This window comes from Epinephelus fuscoguttatus, linkage group LG17 (genome assembly GCF_011397635.1).
Source record: "Epinephelus fuscoguttatus linkage group LG17, E.fuscoguttatus.final_Chr_v1".
NCBI classification, from domain to species: Eukaryota; Metazoa; Chordata; class Actinopteri; order Perciformes; family Serranidae; genus Epinephelus; species Epinephelus fuscoguttatus.
Genome location: NC_064768.1, coordinates 1,330,431 through 1,356,693, shown reverse-complemented (window position 1 = coordinate 1,356,693; position 26,263 = coordinate 1,330,431). Strand labels below are relative to the sequence as shown.

Genomic DNA, 26,263 nt, shown 5'->3' with positions numbered 1-26,263 from the left:
ATGAAGCATTACTGGCTTTGAAATCTATGCCATCTGGAAAGGCCCCAGGGCCAGACGTGTTTGGTTGTGAGTTTTATAGAGTTCAGCAATATTCTCTTAGACCCCAGGCTGGCTATGTTCAACCATTCATTTGAAAATGGAATCCGACCTCAATCACTTAGGGAAGCTAATATCTCTCTCATCCTCATGAAGGGAAAATGCCCTGACAAGTGCACCTCCTACAGCCAATAGCCCCTTTCAATGCTGACCAAAAACTGCTCTCCAAAATACTAGCCATGCATCTTGAAAAAATACTACCTCACATCATTAAGGAGGCCCAGACCTTTTATTAAGGGCCAGAACTCCTGTGATAATATGAGAAGGCTTCTTAATATTAATCAGTTTTGCCAGGACTTCAAAGACCGTGCCCTTGTGCTTTCTTTGGATGCTGAGAAGGCGTTTGACCAGGTTGAGTGGTCTTACTTGTTTTATGCGCTGAAAGAATTTGGCCTGGGAGACAAATTTGTTAGCTGGGTCAGGGTTCTTTACAATAATCCAACAGTACCAGTTCTGACAAATGGTCTGAAATCTAGTAATTTTCCTCTTCACCGCGGGAATAGACAGGGTGACCCTCTCAGCCCATTGCTCTTTGATATTGCTATTGAACTGTTGGCCCAAGCAATAAGGCAGAATGCTCTTTTCAGGTATACTGAAAAGAGCTTGTTGGTGAGAGGGAACACAAAATTTCGTTGTACGCGACCACAAACTTCTATTCCCTGCTTGATCCAAGTCATTTCAACATTTGACACTTTTTTAGGGAATAAAATGAATTTCGCAAAGTCTGAAGCTATGCTGCTGGGGTCGCCTACATCCATCCCAAACCTACCAGAGCCTTTTCCTTTTCATTGGTCACCTGCCGGTTTTGTCTACTTGGGTGTGTACATAACACCTACATATGATCAAATATATAAGAACAATTGTCCCCCTCTTTTGGATGCTATAAAGACAGACCTAGATCGTTGGGCCCCACTACCCTTATTCAGGCTGGGCAGGATTGCTCTTATTAATATGAACATTCTGCCTAGACTGCTCTACCATCTACAAATGATTCCCATTTTGTTATCAAACAAGGTTATCAAAGTGCTCGAAGGCTGGCTGAGTTCATTTATCTGGAGCAAAAGAAAGCCCCGACTTAAAATGTCGAAACTCCAAATGGTCAACTCTGATGGGGGCTTAGATGTACCTAATGTGAGACTTTATCAGTCGGCAGTACGCCTTCGTGTGTTAGCAGACAGGCTCAAATACGATCCGGCCTCAATCCGGCTTGATATTGAATCCTCTCAGTCCAGATGCCCTTTGTGGAATCTGTTGTTTCTCAACAACTTTAAGTCTGTCAAGGACCTCTGCACTAACCCTATCACTTTATGTACTGTGAAGGCCTGGAGATCCATTCGTACAATACAGGGTTGTGCTCATTTAACATCTCCTCTTACTCCTATTCTGAACAACCCAGATTTTCTGCCTGGCCATCAAGACCAGGGCTTTAAAATGTGGTACAGACAGGGGCTAACTAAGCTTGGTGATCTATTCAGTGGCCAGGTCTTGTTATCTTTTCAACAGTTACAGCAGTGATACGGGTTATTGAATTGTGAGGTTTTTAGATATTTACAAACCAGCCATTTTATTACTAAAGATACCACACCAATAATCAGTAATACCCCTTTACATGTAGAAAGGGCATTGTCCGTACAGGTATCCAAGAAACACATTAATTTATACTACAGAGCCCTCAACTCCAACTCCGCTTTAACCTCCCAAGCCACTACACATGCCTAGGTAAGGGACTTGGGCATCACTACTGACAGCCTGGTGTGGCAGGCAGTGTGGATCCATGCTATGGAAATATCTATCTGCAATTGAACCAAACCTACTCAGTTCAGAATTGTACACCGCACATATATAACACCTGCAGTCTTCATTCTTTAGTAGGGTTAGGGTTTAGGGTTTAGGCCTTTCATAAAGTTTGGGATCCTTACATAAAGCACATTGGACCTACACTGTCAACTTCTATATTACAGGGGTTTCCTAAATTGGCCTAGCCAGTCTCTGGACACTTCTTGTCAATTAGCCCTCTTGTAACCTTGTTATTTGTCTGTATAGCCCAACTGTTAGTCTGTTTGTCTGTTTGGTTATTGCTGCCTCTGTGTGGCTATAGGAGGTGAGGAACGTTGGGGATGGATGGAATGCCCACTCTCTCATTTATTTTTATTTCTCTCCACTAAAACTTTTTTTCATTGCTACTACCTTACTCTCTTATTTTCAGCTATTCCTTCTATTTGCAATGTCATGTCCAAGCTGTTCTGTTCTCTGTTTTCTGTTAAAAGTGCAATAGACATATCTATAAAAAATAAAAAATTAAAAATTAAAAAAAGTTAACACAACAAAGAAATTTTGCTCCGTGGTACAACTCCCAAACCCAAAAATTGAAACTTATATCACAAAAATTTCAAAGGAATTGGCAATTAACCAAGCTGGAAGAATCTCGTTTAGTCTGAGAAGACAGTCTCAAAACATACAGGAGGGCTGACAGAGAGTCACAGCTGTATTGAGCCTTCTATTCCTTTAGCCCTCAGATAGGAATGATTTTATGAGCTTTTTTAATGACCAATTCTGACTATTAGAGGCAAAATTCATGACCTCGTCCTCATACAGTACCAATTTGCCCTTAAACACAGCTGTAAGACCTGATACATATTTAGATTGCTTCTCCCCAATTACTCTTCAACAACTGACCACTATGATTTCTTCATCCAAATCATCAATGTGTCTCTTAGACCCCATCCCAACTAGGCTACTTAAAGAAGTTTTACCCTTAGTTAAGACTTGAATATTATACATGATCAATATATCTTTATTAACAGGCCATGTACCACAATCTTTTAAGGCAGCTGTAATTAAACCTCTTCTAAAAAAGCTCACCATGGATCCAGAGGTGTTGGCCAATTATCAGTCATCCATCCATCCATCCATTTTCTAACTGCTTATCCTCTTAAGGGTCGCGGGGGGGCTGGAGCCTATCCCAGCTGACATTGGACAAGAGGTGGGGTACACCCTGGACAGACTATTGCAGGGCTGACACATAGAGACAGACAACCATTCACACTCACATTCACACCTACAGGCAATTTAGAGTCACCAATTAACCTATCCCCAATCTGCTTGTCTTTGGATTGTGGGAGGAAGTCGGAGTACCTGGAGAAAACCCACATTGCCCTGGCATCAAACCAGGAACCCTCATACTGTGAGGCCCCAATTATCAATCAATCAATCAATCAATTTTATTTATAAAGCCCAATATCACAAATCACAATTTGCCTCACAGAGCTTTACAGCATACGACATCCCTCTGTCCTGTCTGATCCTCGCAGCAGATAAGGAAAAACTCCCCCCAAAAAAAACCCTTTAACGGGGGAAAAAATGGTAGAAACCTCAGGAAGAGCAACTGAGGAGGGATCCCTCTTCCAGGGCGGACAGACGTTCAATAGATGTCATTCAGAACAGATCAACATGATAAATTAATAGTAATCCATATGACACAATGAGACAGAAAGAGAGACAGAGACAGAGAGAGATGCAGGACAGATGGTAATGACAGTAGCTTATAACATTAATTAAAGTAATAATAATATAATTCTAATTACGGCTATTGTGGTAGAATATGTTGAAAGTATATATTAATATATGATAGTATACATATGTGGCAATAATCATATGTATGTGTATAGTAAGAGTAGAAGTATGACTAATAGGGCTGTGACAATAACCGCATCACCGCAATACCGCGGTCACGTGATGCCTACCGCGGTGAAGAGGTCATCACCGCAACAAAAAAAAAAAAAAAAAAAAAAAAAAAAAAAAGCTGATTCATCATGGCGGCGGATCTGGTTCCCAAGCCAAATGTTAAAAGAATACTCCGACGATTTGTGAGTTATGCCCTTTCACTATCATTTTCATATTGAGACAACATGATGGATATCGTTTTTGTGTCTGTACGTCCAGTGGCTGGATCTCAGAGGTTAGCATTGGGGTCAGTACGTCCGGCGCTGTGATCCGCGGAGGGATACACCAGTGAGCAGGCACAGGCACAGACGTAGCCTGTAAGCAAAACTCAGCTGTTTATTTAGCCTAGCGATATCTCCGGACTATAGTAGCTGCAATGGACGACTATGAACGCGATTTTGAGGAGTTTCTTGGAGTGGACAAAGACCCAGAGCCATACCTGTTTGAGCCGGAGCATACAGATGAGGAACTCCCAGGTGTTGGATGCTGAGCGGCCAAAAGGAGAGGCTGAATCCTCCGGAGCGGTGGAGCAGCAACGGGCCGAGGGGAGACGGAGGTCAGGGGAGGACTGGTGGTGTATCTGCAGGGCTAGCTAACATATTCCTACGGAGGTGGAATCATTTTGCTGCACAGAATGGGATTCGGTGCTACCATTGTTGGGGAGATATATCATCAGGAGGAAAACCGCCGCAGAGGGTGCATCACAAGGAATGAAAACTTTGAAGCAATCACTAAGTTAAACTGGAAAAAACACCCAGGCCTGCAGGAGCTGGTGGACAGCTTTCAGTCAAGTGAGTAATATCGTACGTGTCATGTCTTTCTTTGCTTTTACAGAGTGACCTAGCGTACATGTCCCAGAGCCAGCTGCAGCTGTCGCTCACCGGTGTATCCCTCCGCACAGGACATAAACACACTATAGTTCATGTATCAAACCTCTTCTAAAACGACTAAAACGGACTCTCGTTTTTTGAATTAATGTTTAAACATCGTCGTCGTCGTCGTCGTCCTCCGCTTATCCGGGTCCGGGTCGCGGGGGCAGCAGCCTCAGCAAGGAAGCCCAGACAGTCCTCTCCCCAGCCACTTCCATCAGCTCTTCCGCGGGAACCCCGAGGCGTTCCCAGGCCAGCCGGGTGATGTAGTCCCTCCAGCGTGTCCTGGGGCGGCCCCGAGGTCTCCTCCCGGTTGGACATGCCCGAAACACCTCCCAAGGGAGGCGTCCGGAAGGCATCCTTACCAGATGCCCGAACCACCTCAACTGGCTCCTCTCGATGTGGAGGAGCAGCGGCTCTACTCCGAGTCCCTCCCGAATGTCTGAGCTCCTCACCCTATCCCTAAGGCTGAGCCCAGCCACCCTGCGGAGGAAACTCATTTCGGCCGCTTGTATTCGCGATCTCATTCTTTTGGTCACTACCCAGAGCTCGTGACCATAGGTGAGGGTTGCCCCTGGGGACACGGTCGTAAGCCTTCTCCAAATCCACAAAACACATGTGGACTGGTTGGGCGAACTCCCATGCCCCCTCCAGCACCCTGGCGAGGGTAAAGAGCTGGTCCTCGGTTCCGCGTCCAGGACGAAAACCACATTGCTCCTCCTCGATCCGAGGTTCAACTATCGACCGGACCCTCTTCTCCAGCACCCTGGAGTAGACCTTACCGGGTAGGCTGAGGAGTGTGATCCCCCTGTAGTTGGAACACACCCTCTGGTCCCCTTTCTTGAAAATGGGGACCACCACCCCGGTCTGCCACTCCAGAGGCACTGCCCCCGATGTCCATGCAATGCTGCAGAGGCGTGTCAGCCAAGACAGCCCTACAACATCCAAAGCCTTGAGATATCCGGGACGAATCTCATCCACCCCCGGGGCTCCGCCGCCTCGGAGTTGTTTCACCACCTCGGCGACTTCTGCCCCAGAAATTGGACGACCAGCCCCTGAGACCCCCGTCTCTGTTTCCTCACTGGAATACGTGTTGGTGGGATTGAGGAGCTCCTCAAAGTATTCCTTCCACCGCCCGACAATGTCCCCAGTTGACGTCAGCAGCTCCCCGCCCCCACTGTAAACAGTGTGAGCAAGTTGCCGCCTTCCCCCCCTGAGGTGCCGGACGGTTTGCCAGAACCTCTTTGGAGCCGATCGATAGTCTTCCTCCATGGCCTCACCGAACTCCTCCCACGCCCGAGTTTTTGCCTCCACGACTGCCGCCGCCGCGCTCCGCTTGGCCCGCCGGTACCCGTCAGCTGCTTCCAGAGACCCACAGACCAACCATGCCCTGTAGGCCTCCTTCTTCAGCCTGACGGGTCCCCTCACCTCTGGTGTCCACCAGCGGGTTCGGGAATTACCGCCGCGACTGGCACCAGCGGCCTTGCGGCCACAGCTCACAACCGCCGCCTCAACAATGGCAGAGCGGAACAAGGCCCATTCGGACTCAATGTCCCCCTCCGCCCTCGGGACGCAGTCGAAGCTCTCTGGGAGGTGAGAGTTATGTATAAACATGTTTATTTTAAATGCACGTGCAGAAATGCCAGCTTCAGGGTTTCTGTAACGTTTATTTGTTCACTTTTACCGTAGGCAACGACATCCATCATGTTGTCTCAATATGAAAATGATAGGGAAAGGGCATAACTCCCAAATCATTTCGCCATATCGCGGTGATACGTCACTCTGTCACCACTGTGAGAAAAAATACAAACCGTCACAGCCCTAATGACTAATGATAACAGCAGCAGGAGGCATCAGGCAGGACCACAGCAGCATCACAATCACACACGTCACACTATCCAAGCACCGCTGCGATATAAGTTAACCTGCGAGACAGCGGAGCACAAAGGCTCCAGAGAAAAAGCCGAGTTAGTGACATGCTGTACAGCCGAGTTTGCGAGATGCAGTAACAGGACATGAGTGTTAGCAAAGGAGAGAGAGAGAGAGAGACAGAGAGAGAGAGAGAGAGAGAGAGAGAGAGAGAGAGAGAGGAGAGAAGGTGCTCGGTGTTATTTAATTATAGACCCATATCTAATCTTTCTTTCAAAGATCCTTGAGAAAGCAGTCGCAAACCAGCTGTGTGACTTTCTCCACGCTAATAATTTATTTGAGGAATTTCAGTCAGGATTTAGAGTGCATCATAGCACTGAGACAGCACTAGTAAAAATTACAAATGATCTTGTGATTGCCTCAGACAAAGGACTCGTCTCTGTACTTGTTTTATTAGATCTTAGTGCCGCATTTGACACAACTGACCATCAAATTCTGCTAGACTGGAACATTTAATTGGCCTAAAAGGTTCTGCATTGAGCTGGTTAAAATCTTATTCATCTGATTGATTTCAGTTCGTTCATGTTCATGATGAATCATCTTTACATACTAAAGTTTGTTTTGTTCCACAAGGTTCTGTGCTTGGACCAATTCTGTTCACTTTATATGCGCTTCCCTTAGGAAACATCATTAGAAATCACGCTGTAAATTTCCATTGTTATGCAGATGATACACAATTATATCTAAAGCTAGAAGAAACGGATTGATTAACTACACTTTAAAAATGCCTGAAAGAGATAAAAACCTGGATGAGCTCCAATTTCCTTATGTTAAATTCAGACAAAACTGAAGTTATTGTTCTTTGCCCCAAACACCTCAGAAACTCTTTACCGAATAACCGAATAAACCGAATAATAGCTGCGTGTTTTGATAACGCAATCAAACAGCGTGCCGTGACGGGCGGAATAAAATGTCGGTAGTGTGGCGATCCGTCCGTCACGGCACTCGCATTTGCGACTAAAAATAGTTTTGAGTGAGCAAAATAGGCTTAAATCATTCAGCACGCTGTGCGAGCAGCCTACAGATTTCAACCAGCAGCAGAAACGAAAGGCGAATCCCACCGATTGTGGGTTGAACGGGGGTCAAAGACACAGACAGTAACGTTAATGTATTCCTGTCAAATACGGCGGCCATCGGCTTACCGGGCGACGGAGAAGACGGTTCCAATAATATCCTCTTCTTGGTGTCATGACTGCCCAGAAGTACCTGAACAGCCGAAAGTGCATCATATTCAGACGTACAGGGTTTGACTGCCCTAGCACAGCTAGTTCATTTATGTCCAGTCCAGGTTTGTAACATTATGCTAGAAGCCAACACGAAACGAGCCGTTCACATTACTCTTTGTGGCAGGGAACGGTCCACAAACCTCACCGCATTTTCGGGACTGTTCATTACTTATCAAGGGACTGTCAGGGGAGGAGGGTGGCTGGTTGATTTTTATTTTATTTTTTTATTTTATTTTGATCCCCCCTATGTTAATCACTTATCGATGCTGTTTTTGAAGTATGAATAAGTCAATAAGTAATTTATTCCATTGAAATATCATTGATGTACTATAGAAAAGTGATTTATCTTTTCATAAATGACAAAAGGCACATCTGCCTCATTTTCACTGTGGTATCGTGATACTACTCAGAACCATGATATTTTCATTGGTATCGCACAGTGGGTCCCAATTTTGGTACTGTGACAACACTAATCTGGAGGGGGTTCATCTGCAAAAACTAATGAAAAACTAAAGAATGATATTCGGTATTCGGTACTCGGTATTCGGCCAAGCGTTTAATAATATTCGGCTTCGGCCACAAATGTTCATTTCGGTGCATCCCTAGTTGTTATTGACATTACTGTCTGCCCTGCATCTCTCTCTGGCTTTGTCTCTCAGTCTCTCTCTCTGTCTCAATTTCTCTCTCTCTCTCTCTCTCCCTCTCTCTCTGTCTCGCTTTCTGTCGCATTGTGTCATACAGATTACTGTTAATTTATTATGTTGATCTGTTTTGTATGACATCTATTGCACCTCTGTCTGTCCTGGAAGAGGGATCCCTCCTCAGTTGCTCTTCCTGAGGTTTCTACCTTTCTTTTTTCCCTCTCAAAGGGTTTTTTGGGGGGAGTTTTTCCATATCCGCTGTGAGGGTCCAAAGGACAGAGGGATGTCGTATGCTGTAAAGCCCTCTGAGACAAATTGTGATTTGTGATATTAGGCTTCATAAATAAAATTGCCTGATTCATTGGTTGAACACCCCTAATGTTATTACTGCACAGGGAAAGAAGTCAGAAGTTGTCACTTCTTACAAATATCTTTTAAACCTCAGGCTGATAACCTTAAAAGCTGAGGCTGAAAATAGGGTTTTAACTCAGAAACAAGTCCCGTTTCTCCTTTGAGGCCAGAAAATGACTGGTTGCTGTGACATTTTTACCAGTTCTGTCTCATTGTAGCTGTAGTCTGATCTCAAGACTTAGTCTTATTGTCTGTTCCCAGTGGCCAGACTGAGCTGGGAAAGAAAGCTTTTGTGTGCACTGCTCCTTTCACTTGGAATAACTTTCAAAAAGAATTGAAACTACATATATTGGTCTCTCTGCCTGATATCAAAGCTCTTATAAGTACAAGGATGAATTAATCCATCGGTTTGGTTCTTGTCATCGTTCATAGGTGTTGTAATATTTCTACATGTAACTTTTTTGTATGCTGCTGTCTTGGCCAGGTCTCCCTTGAAAATGAGATTGTTGATCTCAACGGAATGTCGATTACCTGGTTAAAAATGGGCCTTTTTAAATCGAAGCTGAAGACCTACCTTTTTAGAATTGCTTTTAATCCCGACTAGGGCTATTCTTTTTTTTTTCTTTTTTTTATGTATTTTATCTATGTTGAAAGGCTTTTAATGCCCTGTAGCACTGTCGCACTTTCCATTGTTTTTCTTTTCTGTATTGCCTTATTGTTGGTGTGTGTGTGTTTGGTACTTCATATACTTTCATTGTTATCTGACACTGTAGTCAAGCACTTTGGGTACCTTTGGGTTTTGTAAAGGGCTATAGACATAAATGTTGATTGACTGATTGATTCAATTAAAAGATAAAAAAGGAAAAAACTAAGGATGCATTCACACTGGCGTTATTTGGTCCTCTTCAAACGAACCCTGGTCCGCTTCCACGGATAGTTCGGTTCATTTGGAGTGGTGTGAACGCTCATTCGAACTCTGGTGCAGACCAAACGAGCAAACCCTGGTCCGCTTGAAAAGTGGGGGTCACGGTTCACTTGCAAGTGAACCCTGGTGCAGTCCGCCTACAGTGCGAAATGCAAACGGAATATCCAGCGAACCAAAAACGGTTGGGCGTTCGCCAAAAGTCAGAAGAAGTACCGGGAATGTAGTCTGATGTGCTTCACTGAGACATGGCTTCACCAGGACATTCCCGACAACAACGTCTCCATCAGCGGCTTTCTGACTGTTCGGGCCGACCGGGACTGCACCGAGAGTGGTAAGCACAAAGGAGGGGGGCTTGCTGTTCTCGTAAATAACCGCTGGTGCAGTCCTGACCATATTTCTATTAAAGAACGAATCTGTTGCCCAGACATTGAACTGTTTGCTGTTGGACTCAGGCCGTATTATTTGCCCAGGGAGTTTTCACATGCCAATATTGTGACTGTTTACATCGCCCCCTCTGCCAACCCGACGTCGGCATGTGACATCATTCACTCCGCCATAGCCCGCCTGCAGACTAAACACCCGAGTGCCTTCATAGCTATCTCGGGTGACTTCAACCATGTCACCATGGCAACAACATTGCCCACATTCACACAGTATGTGAGTTGCCCTACCAGAGAGGAGAGGACACTGGACTTGCTGTATGCAAACGCCAAAGATGCATACAGCTGCTCTCCCCTCCCCCCTCTGGGTAGGTCAGACCACAACCTGGTGCACCTCAACCCCTGCTATGTACCACTAGTCAAGAGCCAGCCAGCGACCATGAGGACAGTGAGGAGATGGTCGGAGGAGGCTTATGAGACACTGCAGGGCTGTTTTGGTGTGACAGACTGGCAGGCACTCTGTGAGCCACATGGGGAGGACATCGACGGGCTCACAGAATGCATCAAGGACTACATCAGCTTCTGTGTGGACTCCACTGTCCCAGCCAGGACTGTCCATTGTTACCCAAATAACAAACCGTGGGTAACAAAGGACATCAAAGCCATCCTAAATGCAAAGAAGAGGGCCTTCAGAGCTGGTAACAGGGAGGAGGTGAGAACAATACGGGGGGAGCTGAAGATGAAGATAAGGGAGGCCCCCCTGGTGTCATGGATTGTAGACTACTTGACTGGCAGACCACAGTATGTGCGCTTGCAACGCTGTGTGTCAGACAGAGTGGTCAGCAATACTGGGACCCCGCAGGGGACTGTCCTCTCTCCCTTCCTCTTCACCCTCTACACCACGGACTTCAGCTATCGCACTGAGACCTGCCATCTTCAGAAGTTTTCTGATGACTCTGCTATAGTTGGATGTATCACCAAGGGTGATGAGGATGAGTACAGGGCTGTTGTGGATAACTTTGTCACATGGTGTGAGCAGAACCATCTGCAGCTCAATGTGGCAAAGACAAAGGAACTGGCGGTGAATCTGAGGAGGACCAAGACACCGGTGACCCCTGTTTCCATCCAGGGGGTCAGTGTGGACATTGTGGAGAGCTATAAGTACCTGGGGGTACACATTGACAATAAACTGGACTGGGTTAAGAACACTAACGCTCTCTACAGGAAGGGCCTGAGCCATCTCTATTTTCTGAGGCGACTGAGGTCCTTCAACATCTGCCGGACTATGCTCAGGATTTTCTATGAGTCTGTGGTGGCCAGTGCTATCCTCTATGCTGTTGTGTGCTGGGGCAGCAGGCTGAGGGCGGCAGACGCCAACAGACTCAACAAACTGATCCGCAAGGCCAGTGACGTTGTGGGAACTGAGTGTGACTCTCTGATGGTGGTGTCAGAGAGGAGGATGCTGTCTAAGCTACGAACTATCTTGGACAATGTCTCACACCCACTCCACCATGTGCTGGTCAGGCACAGGAGTACTTTCAGTGGGAGACTCATACCACCAAGATGTACCACGGAGCGCCACAGGAAATCATTCCTGCCTGTGGCCATCAAACTGTACAACTCCTCCCTCTGAGTGGCCCTGAGACTTTTTCACCCACTGCAATAATTTAATCTAACTTGTGCAATAACCCCATTCACCCTGACTGTATATATTTTGTTTGTGTAAATAATCTTGTTCAGTTTACAATATATATATGTATATATATATTTATTTAAGTTTATGTTTGTTAATAATTCCTATTTATTTAACTCTATATTTGTTAATACTATTGTTTAAATTTCTTATATTTTCATGTATCTTTCCTCTCTTGCAAGGAGCACCAGTAACATAAACAATTTCCCCTCGGGGATCAATAAAGTATTTCTGATTCTGATTCTGAAACAGAGGAAGTGAACCAAAGAGAGGCAGTGATGTAGAGCATAGTGCATTTTGGGTAGAAAAAAAAAGCCAACAGAGCGAAGCGGGAAAAGCGCAGAGGTAAAAAAAAAGAAAATGTTGGAAAATGTCTCGTGGGCAGACATGGAGTAGTAAGGAGGTGCAGGTGCTCACCCCAAGACTGCATAAATTTGGTGTTGCTCCATTGTTTTTGTGGTGACCAAGCCGGCTGAAGGGGATGGATTTCCGTTTTCAGTCCTGGCCAATCAATGAGCCGGGTTTTCTTCTTCCTCATGCTTTTTTTCTTTCCTGTCAGTGGTCGTTTTGGGCAATACCACCCCAAACGAGCAGCTGTCGTAATTGCACGAAGTTGTGCAGGCTGTTTGGTCCGCTTTAAAAAATGCAGTGTGAAAGTGAACCGAACCAAATGAAGGTGTGAAATTTTTCAGCAAACGAACCCCGAGTCCCCCGAATATCCTGTGTGAAATGTGCCTTAAAGCAGCAGAAGTGATTTTGCTCAGCTTTGTGAAACTACTTGCTGCTGCTTGCGGCTTTAATTTTGGGCAGCAGAGCCTCAGTTGGCCAAGAAAGGGCTTAAACCCATGATTCCTGCCAGAGGATATGGGTAACTTCTTGCTTCTTCCCAGAGTGTGTGCTTGTTGTTGGCCATCTGGTGTATTTCTGTCTGACATTCAAGACCAGAAGAAACATGTAGTCTGTAACCCTAACCCTAACCCCCCATGGTAGCAAAGAAAGCCTCCTAAGATTACTGTTATAAATGTATTATCTCAGTCCTCATCTCTTTTGCAAAAAGAAAAATAAAATCAGTTCAATAAACTAGGAAACACTGAGGAAGAGCCAATGTCAGGTTGTTGAGGAGATTCTTCTCAGACCATATTAGGTCTAAAAAAACTATTGTGTTACATACAAAAGAGGTTTAAAAACTCTGATGTTCTGACCAACAATTTCTCCTTATATCTTGAATTTTCATTCATGCAGACTGTATTGATGAAACCCTCTACAGTACATACAGTCTGTGAGCAAATACAAAGTAAACTAGTTCCAACTTAAACATCCTGTCATTCAATGCGTTCTCTAACACCAAATTTTGAAATTGATGTAAAAATGTATGAGGGGATTGACTGTGAGAGGAGGGCTCAAGCCTCCTTCGTGTTTTTGACTGTCACTAGGGCAGCAACAACAAAAATCTGTTTCAAAATCTATCGATGATGCTGATTGTGGGAGAACAGAAAACTTTTTTAATTCACCACTGCTCTCTTTCTTTCCCTCATGTTTGAATGAAACTGTAAGGAACACTAATGTAAAAGTCACCTGTATCTGAATGATAAGTCAGTAATTGAACCGATAATGTCTGAAGAGGGCTTTAGATGTCCTGTAGACACAGATACACAGCATGGAAGCCTGACCTGAGCCTCAACACTGCTCACTGAGTGCTGATCCAAAGCGACCTCTCCCTCGGTCCTCAGTTCAGGTTCTGGGTCTGCAATGGGGGCTTTAGCTTCTTCTTCTTCCTTGTCCTCCTTCTCTCCCGCCTCACTCTCACACTGTGAGCGTCTCTTTAAAAAGGAGGAGAAGAGGCGAGAAAGGCCACGGCTGGCAGAGTTGCGGTTGCGAGGCCGGAGGTGCTCCTCCTCCGGTGAGGGCGGCCTGGGATCCTGGCCAGCTTCCTCCTGCTGCCTCGGCTTCTTCTGGTGACTCTCCGCCTCGTCTGTTGTCATGGCAACAGCTGTGAAGACGACAGAATCAAGTTTTGACAAAAAAAACAGAAACAACCCTGTTTATATGCTAATCCAGAATTTATTCAAAAGGAAATGTTTTATCATACTCTTGCTTTTATTATCAGGAAATGTTCAACCTAACCCTGGCCCTGATTTTGATTTTAATTTTAACTGCTTGAATACCCCTTGTGATTTTAAAGCCTGATCTGGGCTTGGTATTTTTCACCTTAATGTCAGAAGTCTGCTTCCTAAATTGGATCAAGTGAAAATCTGGACAAAATCCACTGACACTAACATTCTTGTCTTGTCGGAGACTTGGCTAAGCAAATCTATTACAGACAAAGACAATGCAATTAAGGGTTATAATGTTTTTATCACTGTTTTTTTGTTACCTTGGACATTGAGTCTTTATACACAAATGTACCCTTTGAGGGGGGTCTCCAGGCAGCTGAACTCTTTCTAAACCTGCGCACCAACTGCACCCCTAGCACTCGCTGTATTGTGGACCTCATAGAAATTATCCTTACATCTAACTGTTTTCTATTTGGTTCTGAATTTTATCTCCAGGTCTCTATACTGTGGACTCTTTGAAAAGGAAGTCATTCTTAATCACCATTGCAACCCATTCCTGCCATTGATCTCCAACTGGAAGAGGTATATTGATGACATTTTTTTTCATCTGGACAGGCACTGAGGCCCAACTCAAGGAGTTCCACAGCTTTATCAACACCAGCAGTCACCATTTGAAATTTACCATAGAATACGACAAACATAAGATGAACTTTTTAGATATCCTGCTGTATAGAGACTCCAATAGACTGGGCACCAACCTCTACCGCAAAAGTACTGACAGGAACTCTATTCTTCATGGACAATCGTTTCATCCCATCCCACTCATAAGGAGTTTACCTGTCTCTCAGTTTAATTGTATCCGCCACATTTGCAGCTCGGATGTGGATTATCATGCTCAAGCCTCTGACCTGGAAAAATGTTTTCAAGACAGACAATATAAACATGAATGGGTGGCACAAGCTCGCAGCCGCTTTGACACTGTTTCCCAATCTGAGTGTCTGAACAATGTTAGTTCTACAGCAACTTAGCCTGAGGTTAACTGTGTGATCCAGTACTCACCTCTTGGTAGAGAACTTCAAAACATCATTCAAAAACATTGGCACATCATCAATTCTGATTCTTCACTTAAATGTTTCTCCACACCTCCTCGAGTTGTGTTCAAGAGACCTCCAAACCTTAGAAACATGTTAGTGAGAGCATATCAGCCGCCTGTGACTCCACCACACTTCTTACAGTCTGTCCCCTCTGGGAATTACAGACGTGGCAACTGTACCCAGTGTAATTTCACACACAAAACCTCTACTTTCAATCATCCACGGAATGGCAAGTCTTTTAACATCAAGGGTGTTATTTCCTGCAATACCAAAAATGTTATTTATTTGCTTAAGTGTCCGTGCGGCCTGGCGTATGTTGGTAAAACCACCAGACCACTAAAAACTAGAATCTCAGAACATAGATCTAACATTAGAAACCACGACACCAGAAGTCCAGTGGCAGTACACTTCACACAAGCCTCGCATAATGTCTCCTCTCTCAGATACACAGGTATAGAACTACTTAAACAGCCCTCACGTGGTGGTGACATTAACTCTCTCGTACTTAAAAGAGAAGCTTTTTGGATATATACCCTGGACACTTTGGCTCCCAAAGGGCTTAATGTTGATTTTGACTTGAGGCCTTTTTTATGATGTGTGTGGTCCGTGCGCTTCATTTCTATGGGTCTAGGAACTTGTCATTTGTGTTTACATTGTTCCCTCAGTATCTGGTATGATGTTGGTTTTGATTGCTTTCTGCTACTACTGTGAGCCATGTTTCTCATATTGTCTGCACTTGCCATATCGCTGTGTTTGATATTTATTAGAGACGCCTCTACAGAACATTTTTTTTCCCTTTTGATATCTCATAAATTTATGATGGTCTTCACCTGATGTTTCTCTTTATGTGATATTTAAAGTGTGTGGGATTTGTTTATATTGTTTATGACTGCAGGCCTTATACCTGCGCAAATTCTTAAAAATTTTCTTAAAGATTTTCTTATAGAATCTTTGTAAAGTGATATTCTAGCATTGTTGCATTGTACTGCATTTAAAGATTGTTTCTCATCAATCAGAAATATATATTTTTCTTTTCTGTTTGATAATTATTATTATTGTTCTCACACCTGTGGTTTATCACCTGATTGTGTCAGGTGACCCTAAGGGGTTGTGTGTGTATATTTGGAGGTGTATTCACTTCATGTCTGATGAAGGGCAGGGGCCTGAAACGTAACACATGAATAAACTGTTCAAGGAGCAGCTTCTGGTGCGCGGACTTTATCTTTTATTCCATACTTACCTTTTGGTCCAGCACCCAGCATTAAGTTTTTTGGGATGTGTGTGCTACTTTTACCTGTTATTGCACAGGGTAGTGGCCACAGTAAAATCAGACTATCAGCGTTTACATAGGTTACTTAGTGGCTTTGCAATCTTTGTAATAAGCTTCTGCCACCGGTGCCAAAATTTCGCGGAAAAAATCTGTTTTATGGCAGGAAACGCACGATGTATTGCGAAACTGGTCGGTCAGCCAATCAGAGACTGGAGCTGGTCCTTACGAGGAGCTGGGCATGAGATAGTTGAGTCACGAGCACAATGGCAGACAGACAAAGTTTGGAAACAAGTGAAAAATGGCCTAGCAAAAGAAAACAAGCTCCTCTGTCTGAGGAGGCAAAGAAGAGCAAAAAGAAGAGGAAAAACAAGAGTAAACCTTAGTCAGGCATTCAAGAGATGGAGGGAGCTCCGTGACCAAAGAGGCTTCAAAACCAATGTCCAGCTAGCTTTCTTTCTAATGTTTCAGTAAGTAACACGGCTAAATGTTAGCTAGACGAGAGAGGACTGTATTGTACTGGCTGCTAGTTAATTCCTAGTGACCAGGGACCGGGTAGCGAGTGTTGGTCAGCTGACCTCCTCATTGTCATTCTACAGCAGCCCTTGGACAGTGATCCCCCCCACCCCCCCACCCCCCCAATCACATCGCCCAGCTAAAGTGAACACTGGACTTTGTTTCCCACTCAATTTGAACTCCAACTGGCCCCATGTGAGGGCAGCCTTCGCAGCTACTGGGCACCCAGCATCTCCGACCGGGAGAAGTGAAGTAAAATCCTCTCCTCTGCTCCCGTTTGTCTGGTGAACGCCTCTCCTCTGTCAATACACTCTGCCAGCAATTTAATAATATTGATGCCAGTTGTAACATTTGAATGTTTTAGTAGTAAGCCATGTTCTAAGCGGGATAATGTATAGTGAGCCGGTGACTGTTGAAAAATAACTCCACTGCGCGTCAGGGTTCCATTCCCTGTCGAGAGTTATTTTTTAACAGTCACCAGCTCACTATACATTATCCCTTACGTGTCTACTGTTGTTTGTACTGATACTGTACACATTGGTATAATTTACTGTGAGGTGGTTGTACTGGTACTGTGCATTCTGGTATAATTATTTGCATTACTATTTGTTTTTTCTTCAGATAAATCTGATAATCGTTGCTCGGTCTCTTTACTCATTTATTTAGTAGATTGTCCACATACCTTCTCATTTTACATAGAGGTATACTGGTGGCTTTACAGCTTACATTTTATTGATTATCTCTGATCCCCACGGTCAATTTGGTCGTTGTGACAGTGCGAGCAACACCGCTGACGCTAGGTGGCGCCAAGCTAAAAAAAAAAAATCCTATTTGTTGCCTCATTAACTCTAAAATGCACAGGGAACAAGTGGAGTGAGGCCAGAATGGGTGTTATGTGCTCTCTTCTTTGTGTTCCAGTTAAAAGTCGTGCAGTGGCATTTTGAACCAGCTACCAGAGACGAAATAGAGGCATGGACTACTGTTTCGAATTGCTCCCTGGCAAGAATAGGTTTGACTTTTGCCAACCGCCTTAAATGATAAAAGCTGGACTTCACGACTGCACTAATTCGACTATCCAGTTTAAAATCAGTATCCATTCTAAAACCCAGATTCGTAACTGGGCTTCACATATGGTGTCAAAGGTCAACAGGGGGGGGACTCACAGGATCCACTGGGTCCAAACACCACCACTTCTGTATTCTTTTCATTAAAATTTATAAAGTTTAAGGCCATCCAAGTTTTCATGTCATTAAGACATGCAAGAAGTGGTTTTACTGAGAATGCATCCTTCCACTTTAAAGGTACATAGATCTGACTGTCATCAGCATAACAATGGAAATAGATACCATGTTTTCTAAGAATGGATCCCAGAGGAAGTAAATAAAGAGAAAAGTAAATAAAGAGAAAAAAGCATGGGCCCTAAAATTGAGCCCTGTGGAACCCAACATGACAGGGGAGCAGAGGAGGATTCAAATCCACCAAGGCTTACACACATGGTTCTATCAGTCAGATAAGACCTAAGCCATTCTAGAGCAGTACCACAAATGCACACAAATCAAAGGCTGCGGTTAAGTCAAGCAGGACAAGGATCACATAGTCACCAGAATTACACGCTAAGAGGATGTCATTAAAGACCTTTAACAATGCTGACTCTGTACTATGGAGGATTTTGAAACCAGATTGAAAAACCTCCTCCAGAAAAGGTTTCAGGTTTCAACTGAGCATATACAATTTTCTCCAAGATTTTTGAGAGGAATGGCAGCTTGGAAATAGGCCTAAAATTAGCCAACACAGTCTGACCTAGCCCAGGTTTCTTAATCAAAGGTTGCACTACTGCATGTTTAAAATTTGCAGGAACCACACCGGAAGACAGACTGCTGTTAATAATGGCAAGCCAGCAATCTTTTAAGATTTCAAATGACACTTGCAGTTGTCCTTCCTCCACCTGCGTTCAGCTCTGCGGCACTCATGTCTGACTGCACAAGTTCTGTCATTGAACCATGGCTCTAATTTAGCTTTAGGCTGCCTGGTTTTTAACGGAGCCACTGAGTCCAAGATGGTTTGGCAGGAGGAGTGAAACCAAGAACTGAGTTCCTCCGTATCAGAGGAAGCTGAGTCAGGGGAGACACAGAGCTGATCAAACGGCAGCAGAGAATTGACTGGCAGTGGAAGGGTTAAAAATCCGACAACACCAAGCAGGAGTGCTAGTTTTAACTTTAAGATTAAACACAGACAAACCATATGACAGAACATGTGTGTCTGTGTTCATGTGTGGGACTGGGCACCGACTGCAAGAGATTAAGAGTCAATGAGGCTTAAAAAGTCCTTCACCAGTGGCTTATTGGGACAACATACATGTGTGTTAAAGTCTCCAACAATAAGGACACAATCATAATTAGGCATGATTCCAGCCAGAAAATTAGAAAAGTCATTTATAAATTCCTTATTGTATTTGGGGGATCGGTAGATGACAGCAGACAGCACCGGGCTAGAGCGACCGACCTCAAAAAACGTCGGTTCAAAGCTGGAGAATGAAGATGACAGAAAACATTTACAACTTACATTTATAGTCCTTTCTGTAGACAATCGCCTCCTCCTCTGCCCACAAAATAACAACAATCAGCCAGTAAAAGTTCAGACACAGCGCTGGACTCCCCAACATTCAGCCATGTCTCTCTCACACAAAGAAAATCCAGATCACAGGAGCTGAAAAAGTCCCTGAGAATAAAGGTTTTATTTGCCAGTGAGCTGGCATTTACCAGGGCAACCCTGGCAAGAGCTGGGGCCTGGGCTTCAGCATACTGGGGAGCCCAGCCTCAGGCTCCGGAGGTTTACCCCACTCAGGCTGAGACGGGGAGAGTAGGGGCGGCTGGGCCGGCACACCTTATCGAAGCCAACCACAGGTACCAGGCAGGCATCAATGGGATCCAGGGAGCACCGGGACACAGAGACATGAGGAGATAATCTGTGAAAACTCCGAGAAACAGTTGAAAACTGGACTAGGCAGACTTTCAACTTCACCAGCCGACCACTGTGTTTACCGCGGCGAAGGTGATGCTTCCGCTGGGAGGGTGAGGCCGAAGCCCAGTAGACGTGAGTAGGGATGTCCGCCAGGACCAGGGGCAAGGATTTCTGTCCACCATGATTAAATGTAACTGGATCTTTGACCGAAAGTCGAAGGTCCAACAGTGTTTGGCAATCGTACACCAGTAGAGACTTTATCCCTTGAATGCCAAGGGTCAGAAACAACAAAATAATAAACAAAACCAACAGTGACAGAGGGCTAGCCATACACACCGGTGCCATCTTGTCTAAATAAAGGATATATTTACTGCTATTCACTGCACGCAGTCTGGCACTTGGGAACAATAACACTGATTCTAATGTAAGCAACAATGTTAAGTTGAAGAAAACTATAATAGAGAATATTTTGAACCCAACTGTGTGAGTGAGCAAGGTGCAACATTTTAATTTTATGCTGTAGATTTTAACGTACTTACATTTTAAGGACTTACTTACTTTTTTTTTTAGAAATGCTTAACACATGGATATGAAAGGAGTTGGAACAGGAGTTGGAAAAGTTACCAGACTGAATGGATAAAATTCTGAGTGAAATGAGCCATTTTGCATGGGCTGTGATGCTCAAAAAAGTGTTTGGCCGCTACAAAATTTGGCTTCAAAGCCCAGCACACTTTCTGGGGACCTGACAGCTTCTGGTTTTTAGCCAAGCTGATTTCTCAATTCAACTGTGAATCACCACAACTATGAGACGTTCTTAAAGTGGACATGAAATACTAAACAATATGAACGAGGTTTGTCTGATTTTTACCCTGAGCAAGATATGACACTGCAATCAAACTAGAAAACTAGATAATGCTTCACATTTTCGCCAGCAGCCACCTTTCGACAGGAGCACTGAGCACAACACCGTACTTCAGACTAGTTACATATTAAAACAACAGAGTTTGAGAGTTTTGATCAGATATACAAAACCATGAAGGTTAAATAAAAAACATTTGCCTATGCTTTTTGAGCTGATAAGACCAAAAAAGTGGGAAGACCTGTTCCCCTGGGGTCAGATAATGGCAGCTAAAATGAGACTGAAGGGCTACCTGAATTTGCCTAATGTTACATTCAATGTCAGGTTACTGCACCTGACTAACCACACAAAACACTTTTCCACACCAAACGTGCTCTACAGCTGTCTCCATCAAATTGTCAGACCACATCAAGAATGCGAGATGCTCATAATGGTACGTTAAATTCTATTACGTTGCAGCTAATATAGCTAACATTAGCCCAACCCAGTGGTCACGTTGACAAACCACCTTATATCATGATCAGCATCATTCCCACCTTAAAGTGGAGTCAAATAAATGTAGAGGAACAGCCTTTTTCGACTTCCTTTGAACCAGTATTATCAATGAACAAGACCCACAAGACCACCGGGGGTCAAATGTTTAGGACTCAACCCCTGTATTACCCCAGACTGGACAAACGCTTCTTTCAGCCATCCTTAGGCCAAAAGGAGGTAAAAAGTCACTTGGGATCCCTCAAGTCTCAGATGCCACCTTAAAGTATCCAGCCCTGGGGCAAAACGCAGTGATGAACGACCCACTGGTTGTCGTGAGACAATGCTTCTTTTCAATTTCAATTCAATCAATCAATTTATTTATACAGCCCAATATCACAAATCACAATTTGCCTCACAGGGCTTTACAGCATACGACATCCCTCTGTCCTTATGACCCTCGCAGCGGATAAGGAAAAACTCCCCCAAAAAAACCCTTTAACGGGGAAAAAAAAACGGTAGAAACCTCAGGAAGAGCAACTGAGGAGGGATCCCTCTTCCAGGACGGACAGACGTGCAATAGATGTCGTACAGAACAGATCAGCATAACAAATTAACAGTAATCCACATGACACAATGAGACAGAGAAAGAGAGAGAGAGAGAGAGAGAGAGATGCAGGTAGTGACAGTAGCTTACAACAACATTATTGAAAGTAATAATATTATAGTTATAGTTCTGGCTACTGTGGTACAATATGTTGAAAGTATGTATTAATATCTGGCAGTATACAAGTGTGACAATAGTCGTGTATAATAACAGTAGAAGTATGACTAATGACTAATGATGGCAGCAGCAGCAGCAGGAGGCATCTGGCAGGACCACGGCAGCAGCACAACCACACACGTCACGCTGTCCAGGCACCGCTGTGATATGAGTTAATCTGAGAGACAGTGGAGCACAAAGGCTCCGGAGAAGAAGCCGAGTTAGTGACATCCAGAATGGCCGAGTTAGCAAGATGCAGTAATAGAATACGAGAGAAAGAGAGAGAGAGAGAGAGAGAGAGAGAGAGAGAGAGAGCGAGAGAGAAGAAGAAGAAGAAGAGAAGGTGCCCGGTGTATTATAGGGGGGTCCTCTGGCAGACTAGGCCTAAGTCAGCCTAACTAGGGGCTGGTACAGGGCAAGCCTGAGCCAGCCCTAACTATAAGCTTTATCAAAGAGGAAAGTCTTAAGTCTAGTCCTAAATGTGAAGACGGTGTCTGCCTCCCGGACCGTAACAGGAAGATGATTCCACAGGAGAGGAGCCTGATAGCTAAAGGCTCTGGCTCCTGATCTACTTTTGGAGACTTTAGGGACCACGAGTAACCCTGCGTTCTCAGAGCGCAGAGTTCTGGTGGGATAATAAGGCACTATGAGCTCTCTAAGATATGACGGAGCTTGACCATTTAGAGCTTTATAAGTTAAAGGTAGGATTTTAAATTCAATTCTGGATTTTACAGGGAGCCAGTGCAGAGAACCACACAACCACATCCCATCCATTCGCATTGCCCTGCGGAAATCACGCCCTCCCCTCTCTTACCAAATGTTTCTGTGTGACAAAATTGAAATGTCTGTTGGAAGTGAAATTATACATTTTATCCATGTTATAACATTGTAAATGTGCATGATCCTTGTTTGTTAGTTGAATGATGTTTCTCATATTTCCGTAAGGCAAAAATTAAGGGAATTACGAAATTTTAATTTAATTTTAATCCCTCATTTAACATGGAGCCACATTGCCATCTTGTGGCGGAGTTAAAGTGGGTTCCTATAAGGAGCCCATTATTATATATTTGGAGTTAAAATATAGTTGGATTTATTAATCAACCTGTTTTCATGAATATGTGCTTCCTCATTTTGTTTTTCTTTATAGGTTTTCCTTATCCGCTGTGAGGGTCATAAGGACAGAGGGATGTCGTATGCTGTAAAGCCCTGTGAGGCAAATTGTGATTTGTGATATTGGGCTTTATCAATAAAATTGATTGATTGATTGATTGATTGAACTATAGGTTAGTCTAGAGTGTGTGCATTTGAAGCAGTTTATACGAGTACTTTGCTGATACACGAGGCATAATGATCGTATTCATTTTAATTGGATGTTAAAAACCGATTTTGACCATAATGAGAAGAGTATGTGCCTATCACGCGTAACATAAAAGTATATGATCTCATTTAATAAAAAGCATTATGTTTCTTTTAAAATAAAGTAATAAGCCTATTTTACAACTAAGAAGATCGCCTTAGTAAACCCGCCGCCCTTTTGGCCAGATAAAAACAAGTGGGCTTGGTGCATCTGTGCATCTGGCTCTCTTGTTGTTTTTGCTCTCTTCCGTGTGTCTCTCTTCTTGTTTTTTTTTACTTCTCTTCCTTTTTTTCTTCTTTTTCGTATCTTAGCCTCTCTTGTATGTACGTTTTGGTTATGCTTTTATACTCTCACGATCAAAGTTATTTTAAACTTTTAAGTTTTGCTTATCCAATTTTCTTTTATCTCCAGTGTTTAACATTTTTATGCGCGTTAATAATAACTTTGATAACAATATCGAACAATAAGTGAGTAATATAACAAAGTGGACAAGTGCCCTTTTCGACCTGCCTCATCAACCAAAGATTCATCAAACCCAGCGGCTGCCAGCCACTTGCCACAGTTGTTCTTGTGCCAAACCCAAAGGCTTTTTGCAGCTTAAGGAAATTTACGTTGGGGGCACCCACAGGACGTCACAGGCTCAACCGCTCCCCCCACCACAGTGCGGCAGCCGGTTTCATTCTGCTGGAAAGTCTGGGAGTTGCAAAGTGACAGTTTGGGGCCCCAGGAGAAATGTCTGCATGATTCGCTGCTAAGAAGGGAGGTAACGAATTTCCCTCACCCGCTGGGCAGTGGTAAGAGCTGATGTCGAATAGGAGCTTTAATTATCTTAATCTTAATTTAGGATTCCTTAGATAAATATTTTGCACATCCCTGTGTTCCCAATTTATTTTCACATACTCTCTCGCTATTGCCAAATAAAATAACTCACAGTGTTAATTCTTGTTTAATCCATACATACTGTTGATTTTGTATTATTTCATATTATCCTCATTCATTTATTCAGTTGTTACCCATTTAGCTTAAATAAATTGTCATTTATTGCCAAGTCGCTGTCTGTGGATATTTCTTTTGAGCAGGAATTAAGATCACTGTATGGAGAATTCATAACCCAGATATTGAGACTGATTCATTATAAGCGTGCTGACGAATTAATAATTGGTTTACGGAGTTATTAATTTGATTCGTCGCTTCCCTCATTAGGAGGGTGGTGCCTCAAACTTTATTACAAGTGCAAACATTCTCAAAAAGGTACTTTCCCTACATAAAGAAACAATATGACTCACCATCAGAAGAATGGTCAGGCCAAAAAGGCTTATAAAGAATACCTCCCCTATATAGCTAACAATGAACAAACTCTTAGTACATAACAGACAGTTATCCTTGATGTAGCGTCTTGCTGGCTGTTTTTACAGTCGTAGAATGCAAAATATAATATTATTCTGGGCCAGGGGTAGGCAACCTGCGGCTCCGGAGTCGCATGTGGTTCATTAGACCCTCTCCATTAGCTCCCTGTGGCTTTGACATAAAATAATGTGGAAATGATTAACAGTTATTTTTTAACATTCAGATTTTCATTTGTTATTGTTGTAGGCCTAGAGTGATTATTGCATTCTACAACTGTAAAAATGTGTAGCCTATACATCGAATTAAAAAATGTTTTAACGTTAAATCAGCTAAAATGTGTCTCATGCATCTATCACCTGGTGCCTTTTTCTCTAAATGCTGCTGAACTTAAGTAGCATGGCTAGCCTGGAGTCTCTCTAGCAAGGCTAGCTATGGATTCCAAATCCAAAAAAGGGAAAGTCTTGGAGGAAAATAGAGGATTTAATAACGTGTGGACAGATTAATTTGCCTTCACCACCAACGCTGCAAAGTTAAAATACTAAATAATTATAAATTGCCCACTGCAAAGTAGCCACCTTGTGGTATCATGTTAAAGGCGCTGTATGTAAGAATGTGAATGTGAAACGGTTACTGCACTCAAATTCAAAATACTGCCGCGAGTCGTGTCCGCCCCCCCTACAGATTTGAGGTTGCTGAACAGCGGCAGGCTGGAGACTAGGGATGGGTACCGAACTCCGGTATTGAACGAGCCCCGGGGCTACATTCTCCAAGACCACAGTATTGATAAGCTCTGACCTTAACGGTTCTGCTATCGGTACTTGAGCAGTCGCGTTTTTTTTTTTTGTTTTTTTTAACAAGATAAACGTTATCTTGCACATTTATCTCACCAACTCTGTCAATTATCCGTCACTGTGTCATAATTTTCGCTATTCTCCCTGAAGACGAGAGATCTGTGTCGCTCACCCTGGCTGCCTGCTGTGTGTGAGTGGAGAGAAGGGGACGGGGCTGTTGTTCCAGTGACACACACACATACACACACATACACACACACACACACACGCACACAAGACAGCGCACACACCAACTCAAGCTCGTAGCTTACCTTTAGATGGCGGAGAGAGCAAAATGGTCAAAAGTGTGGCTTTACAATACAACACAGCGCGTGGCGGCAACGCAAGTAATTTGTCAAAACACCTTTCGAAAGTGCATCATATTCAGACGTACAGAGTTTGACTGCCCTAGCACAGCTAGTTCATTTACGTCCAGTCCAGGTTTATAACATTATGCTAGCAGCCAACACAAAATGAGCCGTTCACATTACTCTTTGTGGCAGGGAACGGTCCACAAACCTCACCGCACTTTAGGGACTGTTTGTTACTTATGAAGAGACTGTCAGGGGAGAAAGGTGGCTGGTTGATTTTTATTTCATTTTTTAATTTTATTTTGATCCCCCCCTATGTAAATCACTTATTGATGCTGTTTTGAAGTATGAATAAGTCAATAAGTAATTTATTGAATTTATTGAATCCATTGAAATATCATTGATGTACTATAGAAAAGTGATTTATCTTTTTATAAATGATAAAAGGCACATCTGCCTAATTTTTGCTGTGGTATTGTGATACTACTCAGAACCATGATATTTTCACTGGTATCGTACCGTGGGTCCCAATTTTGGTACCATGACAACACTATTATGTTATGTATTTTACATTTCAAGTTGTAAAAAGTAAAATGTTTT

At 43.6% G+C, this 26,263-nt stretch overlaps 1 protein-coding gene across 16 annotated transcripts in view; it reads right to left on the bottom strand.

Annotated features, from left to right (window-relative positions):
- Window positions 1-26,263, bottom strand: part of epb41a (erythrocyte membrane protein band 4.1a) — a 337,203-nt gene that overhangs the window by 196,592 nt on the left and 114,348 nt on the right. For 15 of the 16 annotated variants that reach the window (XM_049601545.1, XM_049601543.1, XM_049601548.1 and 12 more), the window contains exon 2: window positions 13,504-13,823. In XM_049601545.1, the coding sequence (XP_049457502.1) occupies window positions 13,504-13,815 (312 nt within the window). In that variant the 5' untranslated portion in view covers window positions 13,816-13,823. Of the gene's footprint in view, window positions 1-13,503; window positions 13,824-14,724; window positions 14,744-26,263 lie in introns of those variants that run through there. The other variant, XM_049601546.1, reaches the window with a different exon arrangement.